The sequence below is a fragment of the Argentina silus genome, assembly GCF_951799395.1.
Source record: "Argentina silus genome assembly, chromosome: 11".
NCBI lineage: Eukaryota > Metazoa > Chordata > Actinopteri > Argentiniformes > Argentinidae > Argentina > Argentina silus.
The window spans coordinates 18197172-18219992 of NC_139665.1; the positions used below are offsets into that span (position 1 = coordinate 18197172).

At 40.6% G+C, this 22821-nt stretch overlaps 1 protein-coding gene across 1 annotated transcript in view; it reads left to right on the plus strand.

The window, feature by feature from the left end:
- The window catches only part of khdrbs3 (KH domain containing, RNA binding, signal transduction associated 3), a gene marked incomplete at both ends in the record, with an annotated part of 59709 nt that overhangs the window by 21550 nt on the left and 15338 nt on the right, over positions 1–22821 (plus strand). The window contains 5 exons of the mRNA XM_083680093.1: positions 7077–7195; positions 13044–13160; positions 17119–17265; positions 18066–18205; positions 19398–19584. Coding sequence (XP_083536219.1) covers positions 7077–7195; positions 13044–13160; positions 17119–17265; positions 18066–18205; positions 19398–19584 — 710 coding nt within the window. The remainder of the gene's footprint in view (positions 1–7076; positions 7196–13043; positions 13161–17118; positions 17266–18065; positions 18206–19397; positions 19585–22821) is intronic.

Consider the following 22821-nt stretch of genomic DNA (forward strand, 5'->3'; position numbering starts at 1 on the left):
TCATTGCTTGAAGGCCACAGCCTATTTGAGTATTGTTGCTGACCATGTGCATCCCTTCATGGCCACAATTTACCCATCTTCTAATGGATACTTCCAGCATGATAATGCACCACGTCACAAAGCAAAAGTCGTCTCAAACTGGTTTCATGAACATGACAATGAGTTCAGTGTTCTTCAGTGGCCTTCAGTGCAGGAATTGCGTGATGCAATCATGTCATCATGGACCAGAATCTCAAAGGAATGTTTCCAACATCTTGTAGAATCAATGTCACGAAGAATTTAGGCTCTTTTGAGAGCAAAGGGCGGCCCTAACCCAGTATTAGTATAATGTTCCTAATAATGTGTTCGGTGAGTGTACCTCTGAGGTTCCAGACTGAACCTTAAATGTATGCAGCGATTTCAATACAAGGGTGTGCTTTATCCCACTGGTTTCATGAGGCTTCAGAGCAGCTTCTTTTTTGCTAATCTATTGTTTTGTGAGAAAAACAGAATATTTTATGAAGATAATATTTTGAATTATGCATATAGAATCCTATTAACCTATATAAGATATTTGAGAAACAGACTTGAGCTCAGTCTCACTGCGGTGTCAGAAGAACTAAGGGTTGAATGTTATGGTGATACGGTACTGATGTGTTTAAAACAGCATTGTTGTACTTAGTTACTGTCTGGACTGGCTCCCTTGATATTACACTTACTGTTGGAGATTACACATAAATTACACATTTCCTGTCTGGAATTCAATTAAGAAAGGTCAGGTATTTTTGTAAACAACATTTATTGCATAATGGTTTGTTGAATATGCAACCAAAGCGTTCTTTAAGACGAATATCTAGGGAAATTACTTCCCAGCTTGAGCCTCTTTGTTTTCTTTTGGTCTTCATTTTTTTGGTCTGATTGCTTTGAGTGAATACTGACTCACATGGTATTCTTCTCAGTCTGCATCACTATAAGTCACAGGAGGTGCTTCTTGAACTTCAAAATGAGAATGTTTGTGACAGAAAATGGCTCACACACTGGTTGGGCCACATGTAATTCCATGTGTACAGCAATTAGGATGATGGTTAGCCTGGCAGGCAGAGAGAGAGAGAGAGAGAGAGAGAGAGAGAGAGAGAGAGAGAGAGAGAGAGAGAGAGAGACAGAGAGAGAGAGACAGAGAGACAGAGAGAGAGAGACAGAGAGAGAGAGAGAGAGAGAGAGAGAGACAGAGTGTCCTTTTAAAGAATGTTGCTTAATCAGACGAGGCTTTGCGAAGGGGCAATTTCCATAACAGGAATAAGTTAAAATTAATCCAGACACAATTCAATTGTTATTTGATTTCTTTAAAAAACTGGCACCTTTGCCTCCAGGGGGATTCAGAATGGAAATAGCAAGATTTTCACAGTTTCTAGGCAACCTTAAAATACAGTATACCCTAGGAAATTGACATAATGCAAATGCTTTATTGAGGGTAATATTAGCTGAAAATGTAGAGGACTTGTGAGGAGTTGTGATTATGTAGTTAAGTTGCAATAAAGCATTTGTACCTGGAGTATACTGTATTGTTATAATTTATAGTTGACATCTGAGGAGAAAGAGATAGGGGATCTCAACATTCAGTTTGGTTATGGATGAGATATGATAACCCACAAACCCATGCGGTTCCTTTCATGTCTTTGACTCAGTTCAGAACTTCAACATCTCTGTCTCCCCAGACTGTTCTATGGAAACATGAAAAATGCAAATACTGTACAGTTCAAAAGACTCCAGTAGGATAAAAACAAACAAACGTAATGTTCTCCTTGTTGCTATGACAGGGAGTGTCTTAATTTGTTATTGATGCCAAATCAATGAGATTCAGAAATTTTGAACACTTCATCAAACCATTACACTTGCACAAAGTTCACATAATATAATATATAATATAATAATAATGGAAAATAATCAGTAGTCTTTTCACTGTGGGGTTAGGGTGTGTTTACTATGGATGACTTTATACATATGTCCTATGCCAGAGTAACTGAGGGAGGGTGGGTCAACATAAATTAATAGGGGGTGGAAGTCAGTGGAAGACCCAGGTGAGCAGGGAACTGAGGCCATTGCTAGCTGGGTGTATCCATGATGCATATGGGCCGGATGCTGAAATGAAAGAGGCCCCACTCGAGGGGCTCTCAGTCTTAATCCTGGACATTATCTCCTCGCTGTAAGCGGACCTTGGCTCGTTACCCCGCTGCAGAGAGCAGGGCTGGCAGGGCTGCAGGGAGAGGAAGGAGAGGGAGGGAGAGAGAGGGAGAGAGAGGGAGAGCCCGGGCCCGGGCGCGGAGAATGTAATCTCCAGATTAGGGGGCGAGACGAATTCCTGCCGCCAGTCTGACCTTGTCAAGGCGATGGAGGAGCCAGAGTGAAATTGAGATTTCAGGACGGCTGGGTGCGAAGGGCTGTGAGCGTTAGCGTTTCTCTTTCGAGGGTCACAGGCTGACACCATGATTCACACTAAATGTGGGGTCGGTCACACTGGCAGCGCACATGAAACATGCCTGGGCCAAACTCTGCCTGACATCCATCGTGTCACAGTCTAGCCCACTACAATATGTCTTGATAGTATCTTTATATTGAACAAAGACATACTGTACTGTTGCAGTTTGTCAAAAGGTTGCATTTATTAAGGTATGGTCATATGAATGGGAGAAAGAAAAGTAATAGCATTTGAAATTTAAATATCTTTTCTTTATATTTATATATAGATATTTTTATATATATATATATATATATATATATATATATATATATATATACAGTACCAGTCAAAAGTTTGGACACACCTTGCCGAGAGTGTGCAAAGCTGTCATCAAAGCAAAAGATGGCAACTTTGAAGAATCTAAAACATAAAGCATATTCTGGTTTGTTTAACACTTTTTTGTTTACTATATAATTCCATATGTATTCCTTCATAGTTTTGATGTCTTCAATATTAATCTACAATGTAGAAAATAATAAAAATAAAGAAAAACCATTGAATGAGAAGGTGTGTCCAAACTTTTGACTGGTACTATATATATATATATAAATAATATATTCTCTCTCTCTCTCTCTCTATATATATATATAAATGCAATTTTCATTACATTAATTTAATAGACTGACAGAGGAGTGCCTGGCCTCATGTTGTGCTGATACTGTTGTGTGTGTTTTGATAGTTTTACAATTCATTAGGGCTTTGGCGAAAATAAGAGAATAATTATATGATTTTCCTGTTCTAGCGCTTCAATAATTTGGCCTGTAATTGCACTTAAAAGCCAAAGCATACTGTTGTTGAAAATGAGTGACTCATTGTCTCCACTGAAAAAAGTAAAATACAGCATATGACATTTATTATGAGGAAACTTTCAGAAGTGGATGGAACAACACTCTTGAATTTTATATCAGATTTATTTTTACACCTTGGCCCTTAGAGTATGTCTTCTGAAATGTTGAGAGAAAGGTTTGTTCCCTCCCCTGTGTTAACGTCGCCTCAAGGTAGCAATTGAAACCCACTATAACGTTTTTTCATCAGAGTCTTACAGTTGTCATGAAAATCTATAGACACTCACAAGCAGGGGGTTATTTGAAGGGAATATACACTCACTGAACACTTTATTAGGAACACCTGTACACCTTCTCATGGTGGAAGTGGTATAATGGTGTGGGGAATGTTTTCTTGGCACACATTTGGAAAAACATATATATATATAAAAAGTGACTTTTATGCATAGTTAACACTAAAGCACTAGGCTGTTCTAGCTAATTTAATCTAGATATGGGGTTATAAAATATTACTTATTCTCCTTTAACTATGTGTTTAGAAAGGCCTGTTTTGTACTTGCTACATTATCAATCATCAGTCAATCTTGTCCAGCCGTATGAAAGATCAACATGAGATTGGAGGACTTAAAGGCCGGATCCGGAGTTGCTGAAACTCCAGTGGCCGCCCCACCCCAGGAAGAAAAAAAAAAAGGGTTGGACGAAAACATGAGGGCTGGCCTTTTGGGCAAGGTGTGTCTTTGACCTTGCACACAATCACACAAACCTGGCTAGAACCTGGACGTTATTGGCAGATGGAAATTCGTCATCATGAGGGATGTTGCCATTGCATTGTCCATCACTAGCTGCTGCCTGTACAGAGCACTGCACTCATCATTTGCTGGCTAGATGAATTCCCCCTGGAAAGGTGGAGGTGTGTAGTCTGTAGTTGGCTTCATTTATTAAAACATGTTATTAGATTGTTACTAGCGACAGCACTGGCCAATAGAGCAGTAAGCTAGCTAGCTATTACTGTAGGCTGGTGTGCGTGTAGGAGAGATTTGTTCAGTCTTTGTGGGTGTGTGTGTGTGTGTGTGTGTGTGTGTGTGTGTGTGTGTGTGTGTGTGTGTGTGTGTGTGTGTGTGTGTGTGCGCGTGTGTGCGTGTGTGTGTGTGTGTGTGTCTGTGTGTGTGAAGAGAGACATTGTTAATCAAGTTGCAAATCTAGCTACAGTACCAATGAGAGGTTGCTACTGTAGCTAGTCTTTGGCCGCCGATATGATCCTGATGTTATGGGAAGGAAGGGCACTAAGCCATGAGAAAACATGTATAGTTGCCAACAGTCACCATAATTTTGCTTATATTTGTCGTGGCTATCTTACTTAGAAGGCAAATATTGTAACTGAAAGGAAATCATATTTATTTCTGCTGGAGAAGTCTCTCGGAGGCGAGTGAAAATAAAACACACACAGCACAGACAGCCGAGTGGTATTTAAAGTTTGAGGGGGAAAATGCTGCACAAACAGTAACGTAGCTACCAAAGGGAAAATATGCTTTGGGGGTGTGATTTGAAAGCCTCTGTTGTTTCAGTTCTCCAACGTTCTTTGAGTGGGTGGGATTTTGCGCAGTTAGACACATCTTGTCCAAAAGACCATTCAAACCTGCTTGTTTTCCTCCACAACACAAACAGTGGAGCAGCCACTGGAGTTTCAGCAACTCCAGATCTGGCCTTTAATGACCTGATTGCCTCATCCCTCTAACGCAACTTCAACACTCGGCTTATGTGCAAGTGGAAGTCATGCATAATCCCGCAAATCTACCCAGCTTATGAATTTTTAATGGAGGGGCCTAAATCACTGGGCTGCTCTTAAGTGATTCCATTTCTAATAGAGAAGCAGACAGCTGGGATGGCCCCCTGCTGAATGTTGCCGTCACTCAAACACATGCATTTAAAGGCTGTAAATACAATTTTAATGTGGGACAGCGTTGTGGGAAAGACAGAGCTGTAGAAAATATCCCCAACCTCAAACAAGATATTTCATCAGCTCAGGAGCTCCACAAGGGCCTGCAGAAATCCATCCTCCACTTGAGTCAACTCTGCTTCAGAGGAGGCCACTGTTCTTACTCACTCTCTGATCTTTGTAGGTTTTTGTCTAAATGTTGGGTAACACTTTACATTGAATTGCCCCTATACCTGTGTAGTAACATTATGATTACTGTTGTAACAACGTTGTGTTATCATGTTGTTACATAGTCATTAGATTTGGGTGGTTTGTTTTATTACACAATGTTTTTACTGGTGTAAATATAATATTGTGAATATTGCCCTTGTGAATATTGAAACATATGCTGTATAACATCATTGTTTGTTCGGATAGAGGACCACTGCAGTAGGTGTGCAAGGACAAATGATCAAAATACATGGAAAGGTTTACTGAGATCTCTAAAAGATTCCAACAACAACCGGCGTGTTTTCCCTGGCATGGAGCTATTGGGACTAACACTGAGGCATTCAATGAACCATACGATACTGAATAGTGCTTTGAGGACGACCAAGGAATTGAGGGAAGAAGACTCTCTCTTGGCATGTTATTAGGCCATGCATTAATATTAATCCGGGCTTTTCTAGCCCTCTTGGGATAAGATGAAGCTTTAAAGATATCCCCGGCTTACGAATACATCTGTTATCCGAGTAAAGACAAATCTGAAAGCTTTTCATGACATTCCTGGAATTTGCAATACCTGGAATGCTGTATAGCTTTGAGGAGCTTGGACAATTACCTTTTTTTCTTTTTTTTTTTTTAAAGATTGCTTTGCCAACACTGTCCACTACTGTGAGTCTGAGTCTATTGAAAGTCTACTTGAAGAACTAAGAATTCAAGATGCAATAATGATAATGATATGCTTCATTGAGAAAGTCAAATCTATAGACAGCTTGGGTTGCAACTCTGGCGGAATATAGCTGTATACCCTGCATTTGTTACTGTATGCCCTGCATTTGTTATTTAGGATCTCATGTCTCACAGGCTTAATGTTGAGCCTTTCCAATATTTATATTGTGTGCACTACCTGTAATGTTGGCGGCCGGCAGTCATCCATTCATTTTTTTAGACATTTTTAGCATAGTTTTTTCAAACATGCATTCAGTAGATAAGTGTAAAGAATGAGTGCACGTCAGACTGACGTTTTCTCCGTCTTTGCTCTTGACCAGTACAAGCCTGAAGGCTTGCGTTGTGTCCTCTTACACCCCCTCCCCCTCCCCCCTTCAATTACCATCATTTTATTGGCACTGAAACACAGATGTTATCCATCTTATTAAACCTTCAAGGTTAAATCTGCAAATACATCAAAGACTACCTTTTTAACGGGAATAACCATGACGGCCAACATTTTCTGTACCCTCGAGATATACAGCTCTGAACACACAAGTGTCCTCATTAGCATTTTCTTTTTTCAAAACGCGTATGAACGCTATTCAAGTGTCTGGAAAAAAGTAAATTGGGATCTTCTATCAAATTGCAAAATATCACAACCAGAAAGTCTCTTCCGATGGGTAAGATGAATGGCCATGATATGATTATAACCATATCCAATTAAATTACAGCATTGCCAAAAGAGCCTATTTCACAGTTGACTGAGCAGACAAAAAACGGTGTTGGAATGAGCGACAACCGACGAACATAAAGGCTATTATTTCAGTTCATCAAATGATTGTGATAGAGGGACAAACACCTTTGATCCTTCGATTACTTTTGGAGTGTTTTTATCTGACTGTTTCTCGCCATTGACTGTTTGTCCTTTTTTTTTCTTCCTATTTAGAAATCGAAAAAAATCAAAAAGATGAAGATAAAGAAGACGAAAAATTCATTGACGTTGTCATCAACAAGAACATGAAACTGGGACAGAAAGTGTTAATACCTGTCAAACAATTTCCCAAAGTAAGTGGAGATATGGGGCAGGGCTTTTTCAGATCATAGTTTGACAATAGTTAGACAATGGTTTGAATTAAATTAGCCTGTGATGTTTTTTCTCTTTCATTTACATTTTGAATTCCAGACAGATGGCATTTGGCAGTGTTAGTGTGCCTATTCTTTCATAATGAAAGGTAACATTCATAACTTAGTAAAAGTTAAGAAAAATATGAGCACACTGGGAGCTGACAGAACTAGGCCACTTTCAGAAGACATTTTGTTCTACAAACATCCACATTTCTTTTCATGTTATACCAAACAATGTTCCTCATTTTAGACTCCAACCCCCATCCCCACTGGTCTGCCTGGGAATATTGTTGTTGGTCAATGACGCACACATGTCCATGTGTGTATTCAAGTAATAATCATTCTGAATATGCTTATGATTAAAGGAAAATGTCTGTACACTGATACAATTTTGTTTTAACATGTTATTTTCTGTGTAGATTTAATTTGCGTTTGGTCTTCAGGCTCTAACTTCTTGCTTTTCGCCAATGTTTGTCATCTGTATTAAAAAAAACAAAAACAGAAATAGTATTTTTTCCATGCATAAAGAAGGGTTTTAAAGACAAATTACATATTCAAATCAAATTCTGAAACAACTGCAAAAGCATGGTTCTAGACAGAGAGACACTAAGCTCACCAGTGACACAACTACTCACTACAACAACAAATGGGCCTGACATGCACACAGCACACAGACAGATGCAGGTTCACAATGACCTCCATGTGAGGATAAAAAGCCTCATGCTGTTTGAGTGATAATGTTGTTGCCATGTGATGAGAGTACTTCAGCCCCACTGAGACAGAGCCCCTCAGAACCAGCAGCGTTTAATGGAGCCACATGCTTGGTGCATGACAGGGATACCCCACAGGGAGCATGGCAGAGAGGTTGGTGTAAGAGTGAGAGCCCCTCTCTCAAATGGTGACATCGCTCAAGTTTTCACCTCAGTCCTCCGGGGAGGGACTGTCAATAGATGGGTCGTCTTATGAGGGCAGGAAGCTGCAGAAGCGACACCGAAAACCTTTCTTTGTGCTCTCAGAATATTTGAAATGGTAACATTTAATGTATTTAATTTTTGGCTTAATCACAATATTAATTTGATATGTAATGTTATTGAACTGTTAAAGAAAACTTTTTTTTTTAGATTGGCTGTCGTTGTATCTGGATGTATTGCGTTCCTTATCAATGGTCATGGCCTTAGTAGCCTGGCTCCATTGGTGATGTTACTGACTGGCCATGCAAGATACTGTAGATCATGGTAGCATGAGCAAAAAAGTGCCTTGATTTGGGGGTATACCTACATGATTAACATTCTCTGATGCTCTGAACTCAATATACTGAATGTGAGAGCAAAATTTTTCCACTGTGTAAAATAATGACACATACATGACACGTAATGTCATCACAAAGCCTACAGTATCTTTGTCTCATAGGATTGTAGCTAAACAGATTTGCTTTGACAGGTTTGATAAGTGGAGCCGCTAATACGCTGTTTAGAGCTTCAACAAGCCACCGAAGGAAGACAAATTCAATTTGTTCTATCTGACAGGTAGCAATGGCGAGAGTGATCGCTGTGACTCGAATGGGTTTTCTCCTGAACCACAAACATCACCTTTTGGCTTTCCGCATTGAAGTGGCAGAGCCATTTTCCAAACGGCCATTTAGGCTCATGTTCAAAGGGTCCAAAATCTATCTTCTTTTATCTTAGCTTTTAATATTAATTCGAAGCAGGCAAGGACAACATGGTGCAGTTTCCATATGTGTGCTTTTCTAGGACAAATTAAATTATACTTCAGACATAGAATTCAGTACCTAAAACTGGGCCACATGTCTTGTAAAACACTCAAGTCAGTTTAACCATATATTGCGTGAAAATTATAATACATTTAAGGTTGGCATAATTGGATGGCTCCGCTCTGTATAGCTCCCTGCCTGGAGTAAAACAACCACAACATACTGTACAAGTAGACAATATGGCAGGGAGCCCATGACTTATCACTCACCCCTTAAGTAGGCTACATACAGTACAGAACGACCAAGCGGGTGGAGGCTGGGGGTGTTGGGTGGGACGACCACACAAAACTTACTCTCATAACCAGTGCAACCAAGTCACAAATGTTGGATGCTATGGAGGAACCGTAAACTTGGCTACTTTTAAGCCTTTGTCCCTTGAACATGTGATTAATATTTTTGCATCCAGTAGGTGTGAACAAGCTGTCCTGTCAACTGACGGACAGCTGCGACATTGACTTAGAGTGCCCTGACTGAACCTAACACCCCTGACTGAACCTAACACTATGCTTACTTTATATAGCACAGTTAATTGTCAGTGACTCCTGCGGCCATGGATAATGGCTTATGCATGTCCTTATTTTACAAACAGTTTGTCAGCAGCTGGGAAACAGGGTAACAGGCACTTGAGATTAACATTTATTTAAGAACCCTTATGTCTTGTTTTTATGGTGAAGAGATTATGGAGTCCTGCAGTTTTGTAAAATACAAAACTGCGGAATGTTAATAGCATGAAGACATTTCATTGATCAGAAGGTACAGTAGTTACAGTACATTGGTTAAAGTCATAACACGTTGTTTACTTTGGGACTGATCTGCCTCAGAATGAGGATGCTCTTGTGTAAGGTATGGGAAATCAGGCTTGTTGGCTTGTTGGTGGTATCAGCAACAAGAGCACTTTAAAAGTGCAACATGTAGTTTCTGCTTTGCTGCCCTATGTGGCCACAGTGAAACTACGTGTTTTAAAAGTGGCAAATATGTGCATGTCCTTGTAAACAACCAAAACTTAAAAATGGTAGGTAAAGGCCAGTGGTTGACATTGACACCAGATTTTAGAAAGCACTTTTGTGAACCAAAATAGTGCTCTTCACTGATCGATTTTGATCACGCAATCTCATTCCCTGGGCACCATTTAGTGTGATACCGTATAAGTAAGTTCACTCTATTTGTTTTTATTTTGTTTGCTCATCCACTGTGTAACAAAGATGGCCTAAATCAGTATTTTTCCACTAAATCAGTCAACAACAAAAAAATATCTGGCCAGCTAAGCAGGGGTGCAGTATGATTTATTTTTAGTTTCTTTACTTCGATACATTTTTCCACATGCCCTCTCAGAAAGCATCTTTTGGCAAAAGTCACCACCAGCCTGCTCAGAGGTGTAAAGAGTCCCACTGGTTCATTTCCAGTTTGGACTACGTCTTTCCTCTGTGGCTGTGATAATGATTTATCCCTCTACTGTCGACTCCGTCCTGCTGTCCTCAGCGGAATAGTGGCGTGCTGGCTTTCTCTGAACACACCTCTTGCCAGGTCCACAGTAATGCATTCAGGAAATGATGAAAAGATGTTAGATGTGCATCCCCATCCTCCACGGTTAAGTGTGATCAATCATAGATCCTTTCGCTACTTATGTCGGCTGACTTTTTAATCATCCACGAACCCCATTCCTCTCCTTCTCATGTGACAACTTCAAGATGGTGTCATTGGAAAATGCTATGGTTTTAGTTATCGTGGTTGTTATGATGACCACTCTCCCTCATGCTCATCTGTCAACCCTAAACTATGGCTGTGTGAGGCGTTTGTTTTTTAATATTGTGGTGCATAACTACATAACTGACATCTAGGCAAAGTGTCATGAGACAGCCTATGATTAAGAGACAAACATACCAGCACTGGAGCGGTTTAGATTATTGGTTTTGTTAGGGAAAACATCTTATGAATAGCAAAAGCCATAAGCGCTGTAAACGGTCACAGACATCGATCAAACTTGGGCAGTCAGATAGGACGTTAGAAACCATACCAGCGTACAAACAAAGAAAGTCCCAGAACATCCAAACAAAATTCATTCAAAAATGCAATTATTCACACTCAAGGACATCTATACAGCCATAGCACATATGCAATCATTATGTTGTGTAATTATCGATAAACATGAATATTAGGTAAATGGCTGTACTGTGAGATGTGGTTTAGAAGCTTTGCATTAGCAAACATATCGACATGGCTGTGTTTAATGTCCAGATTAAGCTTTATCTCTGCCATTTAGAGGCATTAAACAGATCTGATCTAAGGCAAATATCAATGATCTCTCTGTAAATAACTAGGATTTAACACATATGCACTAAAGGACCTATTCAATCAGCACCAATGTTGGGCTGTCTCTGGGGTACAGTGAGACAGAGTGTGTTTGAATTGATAACTGTGGAGTTTTTTTATTATTATTATTATTTTGTTTAGACAGATAAGGCTGTTTTGTTGATGTTATTAATGAAAGGCATGGTCTCACAGCATAAGACGAGTGATGTTTTGTCTAAAACCCTGATGCTGTTTTTAATAAGGTCCTTGGGGCCAAATTTACTGAGCACTTACTAAGTCTGCATCTGTTATTTCTGTTATTATTAAGTTAGGCGTGGGTAGCAGGCAACACAATTGAGAACAGAGGCTACAACATGTGTCCCAAGTTCACCTGAGTGCACTGGCCATGGCAACCACGGTTACCTGGTTGCAGCATTTGAGGGAATCATTCTTAAGCTTGGTCCTCTGTTACTGACTGATCCCTCTAGCACAGGAATTGGCAGGAGGCTACTAATAAGCACCCTGCAAGGGAACAAAAGGCAGGAGACATAGGTGAGGTGTAGAACAAAAAACGGAATCGTTTTTTTTTCTTCTTCGTTAATTAATGACCCAGAGAGTTGTGGGAGACAGCTTTATAACTCACTGTTAAAGGGAGAGAGCCTGTGCGCGAGCAAGAGCAGCCTCTTTCTCTCTCTGTTACCATCTCCAACTGTTGTCTTGCTGTCCCACTCCCAGTTTTGATCTTGCATGACCCTGATAAGGGTTACTCTACAGTCAGTCACTAGCCAAATGAAAATACCAAATATGCTAATTGTAGCATTATTTTCACAATGGTGTCCCTAAAATACACAAAGGTACTGTATTGAGGTGTTGAACAAAGCACAAGCATCTTCATTTCCAACATGATCATTTGAAATCTTTAAATGTCTATAAAGCACTGTGCTAGCAATGACTTATGTGGCGACAAGGCAGTATTAGGCATTCATTTTGAGTGGTTAAGGTTAGGGTTAGGGGTAGTGTTAAAGCATTAACTTCACGTGATAAGGGTTAGGGTTAGGCATTCATTTCTAGTGGGTAGAGTTAGGGTAAGTTGTCAGGGGAATGTATTAGCAAACATTAGCATTACCAATATGAATTAGCAACAAAAACACTAAAAACACTTTTGTCAAAATTGCCCCAAAGTCGACTTGATCCCATGACGTTCGGGTTGCAAGTCTTGGTTATACAAAACATGCTTCTTTCCTTAAGTCGTAAAAAAAACATAAACACAAACCATAGTTTGGTGAGGTGCAGGCTGGCGGGTGAAACTTAAAAGAAAAAAAGCGAGCCTCACGCTTTTGCTCTGATGCTAATTATTTATTTAACCAACATTTCAGCAGCAAGGGTTTCAATCGATCTACCAGCCCTGAATAATAATAATATTATTATGCGGTTATACATTTTATATATTTTGTGTGTTAGTGGTGACAAACAGAAAGCTTAGTAGAGATAACACTGTTTGGGAGACAATGTTTGAGACTGTTTTTGGAAGATTGTTCTCATACTAAACGATGGTCTGAATTTGTTTCATCGTTTATTCTTCACATGCAAAGAAAAATGCTAACAATTCTTGTTTAGTTTTAATCAAAGTACTCTGTTTGAGCCAAATTTGTTTGACATATAAAACTGTCTATCGTATTTATCTCCAAAGCACAGGTACTTATTGTGCCTTGCTTGTTCTCTTTCTAGTTCAACTTTGTCGGCAAACTCCTTGGGCCACGTGGGAACTCGTTAAAGAGACTACAGGAGGACACTCTCACAAAGATGTCAATTCTTGGAAAAGGATCCATGAGAGACAAAGAAAAGGTAACACCCAAGCCCCTTCTCTTGCTCTCCCTCTGTGTTTCTATCGCACTCCTTATCTCTCTATCTTTTTCATTCTCTCTCTATCTCTCTCACTGTCTCCCCATGTCTTCCTTTCTTTTCATTTTTATCTCTATCTCTCTGTCTCTATCTCTGTAATGCTGTGAGGTAAATTGAGGCAGAAACCCTGAGTGGAAAGTTATCAATAACAGAAGGAGGTGTATTATGGCTGGGCTTGTCTGCGATCGTCTCCTTCTTCATCAGTTTGTCATGGATGATTTGTGGCGTCAATGATTCTCGGTATCATACAGCACATTCCGTTTGATCGCTGTGATCAATACCCTTTGATGGCAGACAACTCTTGAACACCTGGTGAAAAGGCCTGTCATAGAGATGTCTTGACCTACAGTAAGCAGACTCCCAGGCCTCCACAAACTCACTGGAGGATCTATGAGTGACGTGTCTCTCAGAAAGAGGCATGCTGCAGTAGTTATACTTTAAATTGTTTTGAAAAATGATGCTCCCTGAAAAGCTGTTCCTTGGTCTTTTGCTCCAAGTTTTCTAACATGAATAAATTACAGCATGTGGAGCTCTACCCTTTCTCATTGTATCTCTCAATGCCTGAAATACCGTGCAGAGGTCAGGAAGCTGCTCTGCTGTGGAAAAGAGAGAGATGGGTTTATTGTGAGAGGACCTGAAATACTGTAGAAGATAAAGGTCCTCATATGCCTGGAGGCATCTTTAGAAAGAGCAGAACCACAGTTATTTACATGTTACTACCACCAAGACTAATGCAGTGATACATGTTTGGGTTCTTAAGGCATTCTGGGAGGATAAAGGCTCAGCGTAATGGAAATTGTACTGTACAGCCCTGCCTCACAGTCCAACCCAGGTGCATGAGTAAAGAAGCAAAGTGGATGTTAAGATGTTCAGGTATTATTGGAGGACGATGGCAGTTGGATTGTAAAAAAAATGATTCTAGCCTTTTGTAAAGAACCAATGCATTTTGTCATACAGCGTTTATTTAGGGGTGTCATATCTTTGACATAAAGGCTCAGTGCAGGAATTGTGTGTGTGTGAGAGCAGATGTTGTGTGTGCTGCTCAGGACCATCATCACCTGTTAACAAGGACAGTGGAGGAGCCACATCAACCACATCAGACTGAATCAGGCTCCCCTTCCCTCTGTTTCTCAGAGTGTTGTGGTGATGACACCCTCGACGTCCTGGTGCTGTCACAGCAGGATGATCTAAAGGCATTCAGAGTGCTCAGCTCCACACTTTGGGCCATAATTAACTCATCCATTTCCTTCTCTGGGAGTTCTACTCCCCCTTAGTCCCTGTGACAGACAAAACAATGTAATGTTCTTTGTCTCGGTTTCTATGACTCATGCATTGATTTAAATCACCGAACTGTCGGCCAGAAATACCTACATTGTCTTCAATTAATGTATTGGTTGCTGGAATTCATTTGATGCAAGAGAGATAATGGGCATGTATATATACATGTGAAAGGCATAATATTGAGTTAGAGAAAACAACATAATCAGGTTGAAATACCTGTAAATGTTATGTATTGTCTCAAATACATGCTATTTAGTATTTGATTGTTTTCCACTGTACATTTTCCTCTCAGTGGTCTGAATTAAAGAGGATGTTTACCCGAAATCAATTTCCATGTGTATTCCTGGTCAATTCATGATGCATTCCATCTCAAACTGTCATCATTTCACGTGCAGCTGCATCCTAGCTATTGAAACGACAGGCCTGTGTTCACTTCCTAAAAATCTCTCATACTGCATTAAAATACAGGCAAGAGTTTTTGCACTCTGACCTTGCTCTATTATGCCAATGACCTTGAATGGGAGGGAGAAGGGTATTATAGGAGTGGTAGGAATTGACTCAAGTTGGCAATTTGGAACATCAGGACATTCAAAGCCAGATATCCTGACACAGTGATCGTTTTAAAACGGGATGAAAACAACAAATACTGGATTACAAGGAGCTTAAAAATGTGTCTTATATTGGATGATTAAATGATGTATAGTTTTGACTCAGGTTTCCTTGTCTTCTGTGGCTTTATTTATGTCCAGAATACCTCACTGTAATACTTAGCTGCAGTGGTGCTTGTTTTTATACTATTATTCAGATTAACTAATAGGATGAGACTTGCAACAACTAAAAGCCCTTTTGTGTACATGTGCATGTATGCTCTGAGCTGAACATTTTGTTTTCCTGTGGATTTCCTCTTTTGCCTTTGTGCTTCTCTGTTTCCAGGAAGTGAATGGCTTTTGATAAACTGATTTGCTTTGATAAATGTAAACAGGAGGAAGATTCAGCCAATAGATATGAAGAACAGACAGTTTTAATCCCCTGCCATGGGCTGCTTAGCCCCTATAGGACAACAGTGTATCATTGATGCCTCTTATCAGTGCTGTAAGAGGGGCTATGTACCTCCTTGTGAGAGTGCGCGCACACACACACACACACACACACACACACACACACACACACACACACACACACACACACACACACACACACACACACACACACACACACACACAACACCCCACGTGTGCCCAGCAGCTCCATCAGCAGTGGTGTTATACACAGAGGAGCCCTCTCCTCGTAAAGCTTAGATTTATGGGGGAAATTAACATATCATTAACATACCACGAGCAATCTTAAAAGAAGGTTATTTATAATTAGGTGACATCAGAGACACTGCCTTGCACGGTAGTAGAGAAGGAAAGTGCTCAGTTGCATGCTGCCATTGGAATGCCCTGGAGAGGACTGGGGGGTTTTGTTGAAAAGAGGAAACTGGGGCGCTAAACCTCCTGTTGTTGGCTGTTCTGTAGTGGTTGACATAGGGTTTGGCTGTTCTATTTCCTCCCATCTATAACATGGACTGGCCTGTTTCTGTCTGGGTTAGATGGCCCATTAAAATTGACACCATTTTCAACCAATGTATGTTTCAAATGGTGCCATGTATTAACTGCCCTTTCCTTTAGTCAATTCATGTAGTTACAGTGACATTGAATGGATTATTGTTGACCTTAATCTATATTTATCTCTTTAAACGTAATTCCAGTATCCGTTAGTGTTTTGTTGCATTAGAAGTTCAATTAATAGTGTGTTGTATAGTATTGTGTATAGTGCAATAATCTAGTCATGCACACTTGCTGAATTTGTCTTGCTGACACTCCCCTGTCTGGTTGAAATGAACTGTGAAGACAGCGTGAGGAGACACTTTGATAAAGTGCATCAGAGGGTTCACAATCATGTGTTGTTTTCAGCTGGTTTCATCTGTAGATTTGTAATGAAGACAGCTGTAGGTTGAGACCAAAGTGATTAGTTGAGTGTGACATCAGAGCCAATATTCCAGGAACTTTAAGGTGATTGATGATGGATGGGGGCATCATCTGTTCACAGAAATTATAATAGTTTACAGAGGAATAGATGTTTTCTCTGAATAGCTTTCAAATGACTGAGAAATGCTGCTGACACTATACAAATTGCCAAATTTTACCCCTGTGGGACACACATCTTGGAACATTCTAAACATTCTAGTTTGTTGGGTAGTGCCAAATTTACCCCTGTGGAACACACATCTTGGAACATTCTAAACATTCTAGTTTGTTGGGTAGGTGTACAACTATCAATGGACCCATTCTCTAAAAGGCGAAGTCTCACCTAGCAGTGATAATAAGTGATAATAGTTTACGGAGGAATAGATGTCTTCTCTGAATAGCTTTCCGATTACTGACAAATGCTGCTGTCACCATTTGTATTTCTGTGCTGGTTACAAACGAAGTCAACAATGCATTTAAAAAGTACCAAATTATCCCCAGTGGAACGCTACAATCATCTTGGAAGGTTTGTTGGGGAGATGTGCAACTATCAATGGACCCATTTTCTAAAAGGGGAAGTCTCATCTGGCAGTATGTTTCTTTTTGAACAGGAGGAAGAGCTACGGAAGAGTGGAGAGGCCAAATATAATCACCTGAATGAAGACCTCCATGTCCTCATTGAAGTGTTCGCTCCTCCTGCAGAGGCTTACGCCAGGATGGGTCATGCTCTGGAGGAGATCAAGAAGTTTCTCATACCAGTACGTACTGTACTCTCTCTCTCTCTCCATAGAGCTCCCTCACCCCCTGGCCTTTCAATAGTTATACAACATATGTCAGCATTGTGCTCTATACAGAAGTAACCAACTTACAGAATCCTAACACTTCTGCCTCATACAAGTCAGCCTTCTGCCTCATACAAGTCAGCAGATGCTGTGAAGACTCTGGAGGTTGTCTGATTCAGTGCACGTCCCTGTGTGAGAAGCCGTGGGTATAACAGAGTGAAATAACACAGGCAGAAATCACTCAGCGTGAGGCCAATCTCTCTGGGACTCACATACTGGGAGTTTATTTACTCTTCGTCCATTTATTATGTATGATTCGTCCCATGGTCTTGAGTGCTGATAATTTATTTCCTAACATTAATTATGCCTGTAATTCCCTTCACAAATATACGTATTGATACAGGGAAAACACATGACAATCATCTCAATTGCATTATGATTAAAGACTTATTTCCATATTAATTGGGTGTTTCATTCAACGGTATAAACAACTGTGTGTGCGATGATAAAGCCAAATGGGATCCCTGGATTTATCAACGGGGGATCAGAAATGTTTTGCTGCCTCAGGAACAGCGGTCATGGCAGTACTGTAAAGTACATTAATTAGATATTCCCGGGGCTGTAACCCTGGAGATAAAGGACGTAATTTAATATGGTGTAATTGAAAGTGTGTGTGTGTGTGTTTGTGGGTGTGTGTGTGTGTGTGTGTGTGTGTGTGTGTGTGTGTGTGTGTGTGTGTGTGTGTGTGTGTGTACCTGTCTCTTTCTTGTCTACAGGATTACAATGATGAGATCAGACAGGCCCAGCTGCAGGAGCTCACGTACCTGAATGGTGGCTCAGAGGATGCCAAGGTGCCAGCGGTGAGGGGCAAGCCAGCCGCCCGTGGTAGAGGGACACCTGCTCCAGGGCCTCTCAGGTACCTGCTGCCAAAGAGAGAAGGGGGGAGGGGCGGAGGGAAGGAGAAAGACGGAGAGAGAGATAGAGAGAGAGAGAGAGAAGGAGGGAGAGAGAGAAAGGGGAAAGGGAGAGAAAGAGAGAGAGAGTGTGTGTCGAAGAGACAGATGTGCATGTGTGTGTGTGTGTGTGTGTGTGTGTGTGTGTGTGTGTGTGTGTGTGTGTTTGTAGGGGGGTGTATTGAATATGTTTATTGATGGACACATGCAATATATTTATTTTCATGTATAAATAGACTTCAAGCTAGAAATGCTTGTGCAACTCGACAAAAGACGGACAAGAATTAATTTCCACTGCACAGTATGATCCAAATTAAGGACAGAATTATAGGGCACTTATGGATACAGTACAGGACAGTATGGGTCCTCTTATAACACATTATCTGGCATACACTGTGAACAACACAACAATGTGGGTAACAACTACAGTATTGATATTCAATTATTTTAATATGCACTGCTTGCTACTGATCTACTGTATTGACTTTGAGATCTAGCTCCTCTGAGAACTCAAAAGAATAAACAAATAGTCATTGCCATCGTAATATTATTTGTTGCAAGTATGCTAAGCTTAAGCTTTCCACGTCAACAGTATATTTGAAAAGAAAATGCAAAGTATGGTGTTGTTTGTTCTTTGTGTCTACAAAAGCAAACATATTTTTCATCAGATGTACAGATAAACAAGGTCATTGAGAAGGGATGTTTGTATTGCTTTGAGGTAGAATATAATTGGATCTGTTTTGAATTACACTATAATTAGCATTTACCATGCCTAATTTGAGTGCGATAAGGAAGAGGTCCCACTGGCGGGTACAGTAAGTCATATGTATGCTTCATATTCATAACAAGACTTGATATGCTATAGCTCCATTAGTATCACACACACACACACACACACACACACACACACACACACACACACACACACACACACACACATGCACACACACACACACACACACACAAATACATACACACACACACACACACACACACACACACAACCTCTAAGTCAGAAAACTGGAAGGGTGTGAGGGGAGTTTATAGTATGCGGTTGTGGGGTTGCTGTATTAATTTAGTTCTTGAACTGGCGAGACAGATATTCTTTGTCCACTCTGTCTCACACCTGCTACCTCTGTCTGTCTTGTGCTTTAGGAGTCGAGGAGGAGTTCCCCCTCCACATGCAGCAGTGCCCCGCGGTGCAGCACCAAGGGGGGCGCCACCGAGCCGGGCGCCTTCCACCAGAGGGAGGGGTGTGCCAGCACAGAGAGCGAGAGGGGCACCCCCACCAGCAGGGTACAGACCACCACCACCCGTAGTACAGGACACGTATGGGGAATATGTGAGTATCTACAGTGAAACAAATATGTACCACACACACACACGCACCACACACACACACACACACACACACACACACACACACACACACACACACACACACACACACACACACACACACACATATGTTGTTGTATTTTTCGGGCGTCTTATCTTACCTGTCCAGTCTAAAGGGACTCATGCTAAAATACTGTATTAACATCTGCCAGAGATGAATATTAATCTTAATCCCACACAGACACATGGTCAGACCTTTGTACTTTTGCCAAGAAGGACTCCTTCTGCCGTACTGTCAAAGCAGGTTCCCCAGGGACTTGGCATCAACATAGCATATTTAGCAGAGAGGGGGTGAGAGGAGGTGGCCTCATTTGGAAAATTGCCCCGCCAGCCCACACCTAACAACATCTGACAGGTTTATTCAGAGGTTGCAATTCAAATGTGTGGAGGTCATAGAGAACGACTCCTGGACCAGCTGTTCCCATCATTGTCACAGTTGTAAACTGCATCCCCCGACACCTGCACCTGTGTATCAGAGAGGGAAAAAACTCCAAACATCTGGCTGATGATAAATCTTACCATATTGCTGCAAATTAGAGGCGGAATGAGTTCTTCTCCGCAGTCTGAGTGTGTTGGTGCCCAGGTCTACTGTTGTTGTCAAGTGCTAACAAATAGGCTATTGTATCCATCGAGGCAATGACTGCTGAGAATGAAACGTATTTCCTGCTCATGTCTGCTTCCCAAGTCTGTCATTGGCTACACAATTTGAAGAGTTTGGTTTGTTCTCTCCCTTTTGCCTCCCTGCTTAGTTTGCCTATGGACAATTTTGTCATAAAGATAGGTTAATATCATTCTTTTGGTCATCCAGTACAAACACATTTACTGTAGTTGTAATTTACTGTAGTTGCTTTGCATCATTCACTTCTGAAATCTGAGATTTGATTTGAACAGTAAGTAGTGATATCAAATTATTTGGAATCCAATTGTAATAAAACAAAATCAAAGAAATCTGATTACACAGTGGATCAGTCTAGCAGTCTCAATCTGATTGCATGGCTCAGTAATTACATCCAAATCTCATTTCATGTATTTCACAGGGCATCGATGGACCCTTTTCTTACCTGCCACTCGTCCCATTGGAAAGGCATTAGTCATAATGCATATCTTATTCTTCTGCATGTTACCCAATTCAAACCATTTGGGACCCTTGTCAGTTCAATTTGGAGCAATAATTAGACATGGGTAGATAGCAAGAGGAGGACTCCCTCATTGAAAGCTGAAGTAATTTCCAGGATGTTGTCTGGTGATGTGAACACACATAACCCGCCCTCTGATACCCTCCACCTCATGGCCTGCTCCCCATGCTAGGATGATGCCTTCAACACATGCTTATAAGTGCATGAATAAATACAACCCTGTAGGATTATCTTCGTGATCTGGATCTGACCTGGGCTAATGTCTCATCTTTAACAGGAGAACACTATAGCCTACATAGTAAAGTCAAACAGTGTATATATCTAAAGACCACATCTGTTTGAATTCCTACCAGATGAAAACCATAATCCCTTTGGGTGAGGGGCAGAGCAATGTGTGATGCAAGTGGGTCAGTTTTGTTTATGCAGATTTCTCCAGAGGGCTCTCTCCTGGGTGTTATGAGGCTATATCCTTCTTGCTGACTCTGTAAAGAGTAGACAACTCTTTTAATAGTTGCTGATGACAGTGTAATTGTCCTGAACGCACTGTGATGGATGTGTGTCCATGCAGAAGATTACAAGTGATTGTTACTGTGCATACAACATTATTATCACTCTTTGAAATGGTTTAACTTTTTGAACTACTGTATGATTGTATAATATGTGTTTATTTTGTGTTTATACTGTTTTGTTACAGTGATTTTTATGCTACTGTCATGGGTAAAGCAGGTCTGTTGTTCATAATGTACGTCACAGCAGGTTCCAGACGGCCTTGTACTCAATACTAATCCTGGTTGTGCGGTAATTACTGTATAGGGTCCTTGTTTACAACACCGTAGACCTACTTGTTAACACCATATATTTAGCTCAATACTGACATTTAATTAAATGTTTAGAATCGGTACAAAAAAACTGCATTTAAAAAACACTTCGGGTGGATGATGAGTGTACATAATGTTGTCTGAATCTTGGAGGAGGAGGACATTCTTTGGACAAGTAGAGCTGCAAGCCCCCTCTTCATTTTGGAGGCGTCCCTATCTGTTTCAGCTGTATTGTAGAGCACAGCCGAGCGGCTGTGATACTGTTGTTCAAACATGCAGTGCCAGGCCCTCTGTAAGTCTTCAGTGCCCTCAGAGGGCAGCCCTTATCTTTTAACAACACGCCTCTCAGCTATCCACTGGCATACAAATGAAAGACTCACTTAGGAGTAGCTGTCTGCTCTCTCTTTCTCGCTCTTGCTCTCTCTCTTTCTCTCTCTTGCTCTCTCTCTCTCGCTCTCGTTCTCTCTCTTTCTCTCTCTCACTCTCTCTCTCTTTCTCTCTCTCTCTCTCTCTCTCTCTCTCTCTCTCTCGCTCTTACGTTCTCTCTCTCTCTCTTGCCCTCTCTCTCTGTCATGCTAATCCTGTTCAAACTTGGAAATGTAGCCATATTGTATTAGCATTGTGTGCTCTCATTTCTTTCTCCAACACACTTAATTTAGTGTACTGAGATGTGCTTTTGCAAGAGATACAACAGAGGTTTGTCATGACTATTATCTATAACGCTCTATTTCTGTTTTAGAACCCATTCCAATTGCCAAAGACCCATTGACTGAAATAAAGTACAGTAAACACAATAACAGCTGTTGCTAGCTAGATAGCATAGTTGGTAAAATAAACGTCCCTCAGCTAGCTCTCCCCCAAATTGTTTAACACATTAAGCTGCCGTTTATAAATGGTTAATAATGGTTATAAATGATTGATTATTTGATTGAAGTACTTTTAACAAATGAGTTAAATTGTTCGATAGCGGCTTGGTGCTTGCCAAACAGTGACCTTACATTTAGGCTATGAAACAGTTTAAAAGAATGTGTTGTAACAATGGTTTGAAAAAGGATGTATTAACATGTATTCAATAGTTTATAAAGTAGTTATAAGTCAATTATAAACCCTTTGTAAGGGGCACGTTAATGTAAAGTGTTAACCCAGGTTTCATAAACATGACAATGAGTTCAGTGTTCTTCAGTGGCCTTCCCAGTCACTGGATCTGAATCCAATAGAACACCTTTG